The sequence below is a fragment of the Eurypyga helias genome, unplaced genomic scaffold, assembly GCF_000690775.1.
Source record: "Eurypyga helias isolate BGI_N326 unplaced genomic scaffold, ASM69077v1 scaffold43754, whole genome shotgun sequence".
Classification (NCBI taxonomy): Eukaryota; Metazoa; Chordata; class Aves; order Eurypygiformes; family Eurypygidae; genus Eurypyga; species Eurypyga helias.
The window spans coordinates 68936-79788 of NW_010245391.1; the positions used below are offsets into that span (position 1 = coordinate 68936).

The 10853-nt window shown below is 42.3% G+C and overlaps 1 protein-coding gene across 1 annotated transcript in view; it reads right to left on the reverse strand.

The window, feature by feature from the left end:
- The window catches only part of VGLL1 (vestigial-like family member 1), a 4037-nt gene extending 1790 nt beyond the window's left edge, over positions 1–2247 (reverse strand). Inside the window, exons 1-2 of the mRNA XM_010150031.1 lie at positions 2037–2247; positions 1041–1460 (exon numbers count right to left, since the gene is read on the reverse strand). Of these exons, the coding sequence (XP_010148333.1) occupies positions 1041–1460; positions 2037–2247 (631 nt within the window). The remainder of the gene's footprint in view (positions 1–1040; positions 1461–2036) is intronic.
- Between the last annotated feature and the right edge of the window lie 8606 nt (positions 2248–10853).

Sequence of the window (10853 nt, forward strand, 5' to 3'; positions counted from 1 at the left end):
GCAAATCAGAAACTGGGTAACTGGTAGGTATTTCACAGCTGCCCATTTTTCAAAACCTAAGACTCAGGATCGCTTCTTCACATGCCTGCTCCATTTTATCTAGAAGCACCAGGTAGGAGGCACCGTATTTTTCCAGCAGACTCCCTAAACAATTTCACAACCCTTTTTCTTGGAGGCCAGTGCCAAGCTGACTATCCAGGTAACGCCCAGGAACAGCAATGCAGGCGCACCCTAACAGGGCACCATGGCTCCGGCCGGGAAGCGTGATCCCAGAGAGCTTCTCAAAGGCAGACGCTACTTGCAACGGAGTGATTTTATCCAGCATCCTTAGGTGCTGTGGGGATGTAAGCTCCTGGGAACTGGAATTCACTCACCAGCAGCCTTTCTTCTGCGTGCTGGCAGTACACAGGATTGGGATTCCTACTAATTGTTAATAATAAATAAGTACCAATCACCGCTCCTGCATGAATTAGCTCTGGGAAATGTACTGCAGAGAGCACTCGCAGCCTCTGACACGCAGGGCAGAGTGCTTGATGGCAGGCAGCAATTAGCTGGGAGACAAGGCAAGGCTGGCTCGCCAGCCCCAGACAGAAACTAGGAAGGGGGAGAAATCCCTGGCCTTTCTGGCAAGGGCTGCAGTTTCACATCCTGTATTCAGTGTTGCTCATCAGGGCTTTTACCTGGCCACCCCTTTCTGGTCCTAATATGGGAGCATCTGGTACACACCATACCTGTTACCAATAAGGAAGGGATCCTGCTAGCACTGTGAATAATGTTTATGTGCACTTAAAATACCTCCCTAATGTAACCCAGAAGGGAAAATACTGTGCAAGAGTGCAATGCATGTTTTTTTGATCAAGCCACACTATATAGGTAACCAATCCCAACTACCACAGTACACGTCACGGGTTATCTACTGGGAAAAATTCCTATGAGCTGTGCTGAGACAGCTCCAATTTGAGAACTTCAGGAACAAAATAATACAGTCTGTCTCTTTACATAAGATGCCGTCAAAGAATAAAGTGATAGTATTTCCTTACCTCCCCCAGAAGCTGAACTCTGACTTATATTTTGTAACCTAGCAGGTCCAGTCATACAAGCAGAACTGGAGTGTTGCTTCATGGCACATTCCTGCATGGATGTTAGGCACCTTTCCTGTTGCAGAAGACCAAGAAGAGAACCGTATTTCCTGTCAGAGATCGGTTCATCTACCACGTGCAGGTCAGGCAAGGCATGATGGTACACCGAAGCGGTAAGACCGGGAGTCCCGATGGAAGGGAAGGGCCATAAATCTGCAGGTTGAGTTGGCTGACTCCGCAGAGCTGATGGCTGGTACTGGCCTGCCATACCGGCAGCAGAAAAATTCAGATCAGAATTTGACATGCTTGCTGCAGAAGATGACGGATATGGTTTGGAGCAATGTGAAGAGAAATTCCACTGATGGGGAGACATGCTATCTACTTAAAAAGAGAAAGAAAGCGTCTGAAGTCTCATCAATTCTTACTTTTTTCCAAGGCAAATCCCAATGGACTTCTAGGGGAACGCTACCAGATTGCATACTCATTTTTACAGAAAAAATATATTTGTTTTAGTGCTGCCTATCTTAAAAATCAACCACAAATTCATACTAAAAGCAGACTAAACCACCACCACAATACTTTCAAAGGAGTATTACATGTGTTTTCTTACAGGCTATTAGCACAGGCAGGTTTTTAACAATTGCAGGCTTAGACCAATTTTTGCAAAGGCAACTAATTAAGTCATAACACACTTAAAGCATCTGACAGTGAGGGAGACCCTTAGCTGGAAAATGAGGACCCAGTCCTGCCAACAGTCCCACAGACAGCTTGGAAAGCACCCCAGCAAACACAGGGATGTACCCTGGAAGCCCCAGGTACATAACACAGGGTGTTGCAAGCATGATTTTCTCACTGTTTGTGCACAGTTTCAACCCTAAGCACGCTGCGCCTTAAATTCCTCAGTGAAAGCTAGTCACCCCCGTCTGACACCATGCTCACGCATGGAAAGCAGCTCACCGTTCTTCAGGACAACGGTCTCACCCTTGTGCTTTGTGCTCAGGTCTTGTGGGTTCCTGGCATTGCTCAGAGCTCTAGAAAAATGTTCATCTACCACGCTGTTAATATCCCCTTGGAAATACGTAAATACAACACTCTGAGACCCCCATTCTGTTTTCACAGGTTCTTTGCTTTTACACGGCTTTGGAGAGAGATTCCTTGTTTCTTCCATTTTTAAGAACCAACAGCCCCTGTGAAAAGAAAAACAGGCTGCTCAAAGAAATACTATTTAACTTGAAGCGCACAGTCAGCGATGAGTCCATCTTCCTCCTGCTACTAGTAAGCTTAGATCCTTTATCTGGGTTTCAGCATCTTCCATGCACCTTTTCTTTACCAATTTCCTTATTATCTACTTCCAATATTAAATACATTAAGTATAAAATGAAAGGAGAAATCTTTCAATAAATACATACTACATTTTTCAGAACTATGATGCTGTGAGTTATCAAAATGCTTTGTCCAATTCTGGGTTTTGTGTTATTCAAAAAAAACATTGGCAGAATGGGGGAAAAAAACCATAAAAATACTAATTGGAACTTAAAATCATAACAACTTTAGATAAGATAAAGTTCAAAGTACCTTGACCACTGCCAGCACAGAGCTCCACAAGGAAAAGATTTCTGAGAGTAATTAGTTGCTTCACCTGTTAGAAAAAAAAAAAGAGACACTCCAATTAAATTATTGGAAATTCAAATCATGGCAAATTCAAGCAAAAGACCCACCAAAACAAACAATTCTTTTTTTGTTTGTTTAGAACAACTTACCTAGGAACACTGGGGGTCTGCCAGCTGCTTAAAACTTTGGTAGCAAGACTACTAAAACACACAGTGTAGCTCAAGCAGAAGTTACGGATTTAAGGCAGAAATTACTCTCAAGTAGTTTGCCCGAAGTCAATAGAAGACTGAAAGACTCCTTCTTGTTCTCCTTAAAAATCTCTGCTGCCAGATATGGTAAGAGCAGGACAAGGGATGTCACTGCTTGCCCTGGAGAAGCATCGTTTTTATGCATTTGTGCAGTTTCTGGCCTCGGGGGAGCTCGTGCTAGAACCAGCGCTCATACGCTGTGCCGTAATCAAAATCAGATTTAACAATGCTGGGGCTAGGAATGCAGTGAGTGCCTGCTGTTTCTGTTCAATTTCCAGCCTCATTGTCAGCCCATCACACCACATGGCAGAACTGATTTACCTTGGTAGCCAAAAAGGGGGCTGTTCTTTTTCAAAGACTGGGGAAACCTTTGGCTAATAGCCAGCTGTATCACACAAAACCCAACGAATCATTAGATCTGTGTTTCCATCCAACTAACCCTGCGATACACAGCATTGTTTAATCTATTCTGATACATTTATCCGATTTCGTTACTAATCATAAACCCCCCAATCCTCAGAAGCTTCCTAATAAACACTGCACACATCTGTGTCTCAAAGGGTATTCTGAACTATCTGCAAATGCTGCCTCCAAATGGTCCCTCGGTATTTCTTACACATGAAAAGACTATTCAGGCTGCAAAGCCAACTGTTCAGACATTAAGAACTACAAGGATTAAGGTTATCAGGCCTTTATCTATCCCCTTTTAATGCTTAAGCCTTCATCTGCAAACTTCTTGTCCGTGTTTATCACTTGCTTCTATGCCTAGTTCTGGTTGTTACCTCTACCTCCCCCCTATTCTGTTCAGTTCTCCCCCTCTTCATAGTCCCTTGCTCAGCTAGCCCTAATCCCTTCTCCACCAAGGGAACGCCAATTTGTGTTCAAACTCAGGAGTTCCTCAGTCCTCATTTTAGGATTTCTATTGCTTTGCCCTTCTTGCATCCTTTCTCCAGCTCCAGTCTCCTATTCACCTGAACACAGTGGTGGGGGTGGGACACAGACAGGTTGGTCACCAGTTTGGAAATGCAAGGGGACACTCTGTAACAGCTGCTTCAGAAGACAATCTTTCAGAACTTTAAAACTGAACAAACACAGAAAAATTAGACTGAAAAACCTTCCTCCTGATTTACAGGCACCTTCCCAAGGCCCACAAGGGGAGCAGGAACTAGCACGACCCAGCCAAACAACTGCAAGAACTTCAAGCACAGGAAGAGACACAATTTTTTTCCCAGTCTTGTTTTAGAAAGCAACCCACTGTTTAGGTTAAGAAACTTTCTGGTTGCTCAGCTGGAGGCCACCCCCTGCCATTGAAAATTCCAACCCAAGCAGTGAAAGCTTGGCAATGTCATCAGCGACCATATGGCCTGAGAAAGGACTGTATCAGGCCATCTCGACAACAAGCAGCAAACCAGCTCTTCCTACACTGCTCCGCCACTGCGCATCAACATACAATTTACAAAGCATTAGCTCTGGCCCAGAGGTCTATTTTTCCAGTTCCTCACTCGGTGCAAGCCAGCCATTGTGTCTTTGTACCACTTTATTAACATGTTTAACTCGCTCGTGACAGTAACTGTAAGCTCCTTCAGCACTGTTCATTAGTGTGTAGCTGCTGTTCTGCTTCTGTGAAGTGCGATCACAGTAGTTGTAATGGTAGAAATATAATACTTTTTTTAAAGAATAGGTATTTATGGTTTTCTCTTTTCTCATTTCCCTTAAAAACCTCTTGTGCTTTCCAACAAGTAGCCCTAAGGCAGCTAGACATAACCTAGGTGATCCCTTAGTCCTCTGAGTGATCATATGCACACCAGGACTCTTAAAATCCCAAGAGCCAGGACTTGCAGCACTGTGGTCTTCGTTACCTGAACTTCCCATTCTTCTGTCTTCCAGCAGGAAGTCTGCAAAACCAGGCAGAAATCCCTCCGAGTTGCATCTGCCACAAACTGTCATCAAAACGTAGTGGAAGCGGAGCTCAGGCCTCGGCTTACCCCGTACTACTCAAGAGTTGGTTAATTATGGTAAAGCAGTGCATGTAATTGTCCTTCAGGTGGACAAGGACACATGGTCAACACAGGCTTAAGAGTTGTTGACGGCTCTCCACAAGTGACAATACAGTATTTTTCGCATTCCCACCCTTGCTAGTACTATTAATTTTCCATCAGTGTAGTATCAGACAGGGAACTCTCTGTTCCTTATTTCACACAGTCCAATCCAGTTTTAGAAATAAGTAAGTTTTTACAATACCACTTCCTGAGTATTAAGCAATAGTTTAACAAGCAGGCATTCCCTTCCATCAAGGATCTTTCTAACAAGGGAATGTTTGAAACAGTCAGTGAAGGCAGACAATCACCGAGTTCTCCTACCTTAACTGACTGTCATGCGCGGCGTCACACCGGTGCCATTTCCGAGACGCGGGACGGTCATGCTGCGTCCAGCAGCTTCTGCTCCTTCCCCCGGCAGGCCGTGTGCGCTCTGCAGTGACTGCGGAGGAGACAAGCAATGTTCATGAACTCCCTACATGCTTTCTAGCCTCTAGCTGCCAGCGAACTAGGCGTTTCCTTCAGCCTATCTGCTAAGAATGCATGAAATGCACTCCGACGAGTCAACCAGGTTAGGAGGTTTCTGGAATGAGGAAAATAGGATTGTAAGTAGGTTTGTTTTTTTTTTTTTATGACAATGTGTACACAACAGACAGCGTCTGGACTTCCGAAGAGTTTAGAGTAAGATGATAAACAAGTTATGCAGAAAACCAAACTTGGCCAGGGTCAGAAAGGACTTTCCTGTGCCAGGTTATAGCAGTCAGTGTGAAGTGTGTAACTATGAAACATCTGTGAGAAGGAAATGATCACCTGTCTCCATCCCTGAGAAGTTGGATAACCAATTTTCTCTCTCTTCTTTGCTGGATCTGTTTAAATAACTGCAGAAATCTTCAGAAAATAAAAACAACATTCTTGTTGTGTAAGGGCTGTCGCAAGAAACAGGTAGTTTGTGGTTTTGGGTGGGTTTTTTTTTTCTGTAGTAAGTTAAACAAAAATTACCAAATTGCAGAAATGCTGAATCGGGGTCAAATTTGCCAGTCTCAGCTGGAAAAATACACTGGGAGACCAGAGTCGCCACACTGGTGACATTCAGCCTTTCATGCAGCAGTTGAAGAGTTTGTTTACTTACCCAGTCAGAAGGTAGGAGAGCACAATCCAATTCCCTCTGCCCAACCACAGGTGAATCCGCCCTCTGCCATCTCCCACAACAGCTTAACTACCAGGCTGTCCCGGGACGGCACTCAGCCTTTTATTGACACGCTCTTTCCATAAACACACGTTGTGAGACAGACTGGATTGCAGCCTACCAGCAGGGCAAGTACCCTCCACGTCTCTCTCACTCCCTCCCTGACCCCCTTTCCTGACCCGTTTCATTTAGCAGGGATTTCTTCTGCTAAAGCTCTTCCAGACCTCATTCAAGAATTCCCTCTTCCGCTGGCGCGAGGTTGTTAGGTGGCACCAGTTTAAAGTTCCCAGGTGAACACCCCAAAGAACTACTGGATAAAAATGGAAATATTGTCCCTCTTCCCTTATAGTACAGGGAACAACTGACTGCCAGTGCTTTTTATGCATTCAGGATGTTAAGCGTTAAACAACAACAAAAATGAAACCCCAAAAATCTTCATTTCTGATAATAAAAACTGAAATTCTGCTTGCCCTTCAGGAACAAACCACACCACAACCTCAGTGACAGTCACTCCCCCGGCTCCTTTCACCATGCCAGCTCCCTCGACACAGCAAGCCAGGATGAAGAGACAGAACCCACAGAGAGGGAAGGAATACCAGTTCCAGCCGCGCGCCAAGGGGAGTCCCGCCGGAAAGCTCTGGCGTGCGAGCACACGTGCTTTCTGAACCGAAGTCACTGCACCGCGCGCTGCGGTGTCCTTCACTGAGGAAAAAGACAAATACATTATCTCAAAACTCATCAGAAAAGACTTGCTTCGTTCACGAGTTTGTTTATTAAAAAGGTAGTATAAAACACAACCCCTTTAAGAAACAAAATTGAAGACAAATCAAGGGATTCTCAGATGCTGTCACAGGTGTAGTTATCATTCAAATAAATTGGGTTTTTTTAATGTTGGTTTTCTGAAGGATAAGTGAAGATGACCAATTTAACTTAGCAAAAGAGAATAATCTGTCAGAAAAATTCCAAGTCAAGTTACTGAAAAGTTTAATCTAACAGTATGCTTTCGTGTTACAGAAGGAGCAAAAAAAACCCCATTTGCTGCAAAAGACTTCATGATTCTATAAATATTTTACAGAACTTTGAGTATCCCGACAGTGAGACTCCAAGCTTTGTATAATGAGCACTAAAATACACACAAGTCAAATCAACACAAGTCCACAACTTACAGAATTCAGTTATCATACTGCAGTATGTTTCCTCAGATTCAGAAATAAACCCAAGAATTTTAAAGCTAATTAAAGTCCATAGGTGGTTTTGGGGTTTTTTTTAGTTATTTTATTGAAAACGATTTGGTTAGGTTACACAGTTCAAGAATTCAGGGTATGGGTATCGATCTTACTGGAAAACCTAAAGGCAAGTTTGGGTTTCTATGAAGCATCCAATACCTCTAAGTTTTCTTAAGTGACTTAAGCTAAGTAGTTGTAACTGTAAATAGATTAACCTTAACTGAACAATGTCTAGGACATGTTTTAGCTAAAATGCACTGCATTTAACATACTAATGACTTTAAATGAATTGCAATCCTTATACAAAATGTAACTTGTACGAGGGACTGGAATTCAATTAAAAAAAGCGATTTTAAAAAGTCAGCAGGAGAAACAGATAAACATTTTGATGCAAAATGAAACTAATCCTCTCTTTTACAGCTGTGTATGACCATTCGAGACCCTGCTACAACTTATGTGCCTTTTTGTTTCCAGATCTGGGCCATGCTCCTCAAACCACATAATGTCTGATGAATGCTCCTGACTCCATCCAATTACCCTGCCAGCAAAGCACTGCAGAGCATCTCACTGGGAAGCAAACCACCCATGTCCCTTGAAGCTAAGCACTGGTTCAGAAAGTGGTTATCTACACTGATTACGCTGAAGTACCAGCTAATTCTCTTGCCCTGCTGTTACACCAAAGTGGCCTCACATGCGTTTTGTTACACTGCATTCAAAACTGACCAGCAATGATCACCCACAAATGGTTTCAATCTGCTGCGAGTTATGGTTTTCATACTACACGGAGGGAAGGAGACGCCTTTTCTTGAAATGAACCTCTCACCTAAAGACCAGGGACAAAGGAACATGCAGTATACCGGAACATTAGAATGGAACCTCAGCAAAATCAGAAACTGAGCCAGAAGTTTGCTTTTGTCACTTCTAATGAGCAAAACAAGTCACCAGAAAGCACTTCTTCAATTAAAGAACAAACACAGTGAAAACTGTATTGGGGTTTTAACTTCTTACCGATTGATTTATGATGCTGCTCAGTCAGGAAAACCAAAGTTTGGAAAGCAACTCAGCTTGGTCAGCTTCAGATTTGTTAAAATTTGGTATTAAATGTTACTGCTCTACGCTACAAGATTTTCATAATCATACTTCAAAATAGTAATTTTAACTTGTGAAAAGTTTTATGTTCAGATTTATAAACATTTGCATCGTTAAAAAAAAATCATCAAATGAATTCAGTCTCAACGAAAATCTGCTGAAAAGAAAGTCACAGCTGCATTAACCTCTCCACAGACTATTAAATGTCTCAACCACGCAGCGAAGAGTTTATAAAAATATATTTTTACATTTTAGCGGGGAGTAACAGAGGTAGACAAAAGGAAAATACCGGTTTGAGCATAATGCCGCACTTCAGAACAACGTATGTGCACGGAAAAACAGCTTTTATTTTTGTAAGAATCCTAGTTAATAGGAAAGCCAATAAAGCATTTGGTCTCAGTCGTTGTTGGTGCTCTACTTCAGCGTGAAGTCTAGAGAAAAAAGGTGAAAAGACTAACATCACGATGACTCTGAAGCAAGCCAATCCAATGTATACACCAATTGGAGAGAGGAAGGTTACTGCACATAGAATGGTTCTTTATTTTTCCAAGTCTTTTTACTAACGCTAACCTTATTTTTCATATCCGATACCATGATAAGGCTTCATAGAACTGTACAATATTTATACATTTGTCAACAAATTTCCCCTGTATCAAGTTTCCCCTGTATCAGCTGCAATTCCACTGTAAAACAGGTGATTTAACTGTGCAGAGTGTTATATGACTAGGCCCTCTTAAAAAAAGAAAGCTAACAAATCCAAGCAGTCTAATAGATCTAAAGCTTGCGATTTCAAAGCTGGAAAAACAAAAGAAGCACTGAAAGCAATACCCACAACACTGAACTACACCCTTCATACACCAAAACCTTCAGCCCTCAAAGGTCTGTGGTGCTTATCACCAACAGAACCAACACAACCCAGAGACGCAATGTGAACATCCCACTACGTGCAGCTACACACCAGGCAGGATCTCCAACCCCCTGAACTGTTCAAACACCCGTTTGGCAGAAACATACAATTCACACGCTTGTAAGTATAAGCAAACGGTCTGTCTCAGCGGGCACAGGTCTCCTTTATAAAGCAACTCTCAACTGGAAACTTGCCATGCCACCTTATAATGAGCCTCCAGATTTGAACCCCTGAATTCAATTATCACCTCTGTCGTAAGAACAGGTATTCTGCCACACACAGATACAAGTTGTAACGACAGCAGCAAGTGTTAACTTCCATGCTCTGGCTGGCCTAGCTACCCATACATATCCATTACACATTAAAAAATACCCCAAACAAGTCAAACTTAGGAGTACCATGCAGACCTGGAAAAAATACAGATGGTAATCTCGGAGCACAAAGTTTCAGACTACCATTTTTCAGAGTATTCTGAACACTTCTGGATGGAAATGTAAGAATTAGCATCTACGGTTTCTTGCAATCCAGTATGAACTAAAAGAATCCAAAAGCCCCTCATTACAAATGTGCACTAGTAACCATCCACGTGAACAGCGTGCTATGAATTTAGCACCAATACTCCAATTGCTTAGTGCTTGAATTCCTATTGTTCTACCCTTGGGTATCAAAATAACGGGATTCTAAATTAAGAATGACTACACACAAACCAGCTCTCCCACAGTGATTTTTGAAAGCCTGCCAATTGTTAAGATATCTAAAGTTAGAATGTCTTCTAAATCCTTGCTTTTGGAAATATTGCTCAAAAGGGCTAGCATTTGTTTTTTCCATATAAAAGATTATTTAAAAGCATACTTTCAAGCATTCTAACTTTTGCACAACAAGCTGTAGTTCAAGTTGCCAAAAGCCTTTAAATTTTATGAAATACAGGAGATCCTCCCCACTCTGAAGAGCACATAAGGCTAAATGTGAAGAGGACTCACGCTCATCATCGAATAAAGTCAAACGAAACCCTTTCTCTAATATCAAAGCAAAACCTAAATGAAACCAACACACCAAGCATACCTACTGCATACAGACCACGGGAGTGTAACATCAGTCTGATTTCATTATGGCCTAGAATGTGTGTGCTCGTGCATTTCTAGTCTCCTCGACATCATTCCAGCCTCAACAGAAGATCTAAACATCAACAGAAGACCTAAGCGGGGGAAGAAAAATTTACTAAATGCTGTGATTTAATAATCTATCTTCAGTCAGTTTTCTTTATGTTGGCTATGGCCACTTTGTTTTCCACTGCCTTTAAGTTTGTGACTTGGTACTGCTCTCTCGTTTGCAATGCACAGCAACACACCCAGTGCATTCACCCTATACGTTTCACAGCATCGGTTCCATAAAATGATCCAAAGTACTCAGGACAAGAATCATTTTGAAGGATGGGATACCAAGTTCTAAGGGGTACAGGAAAATTAACATT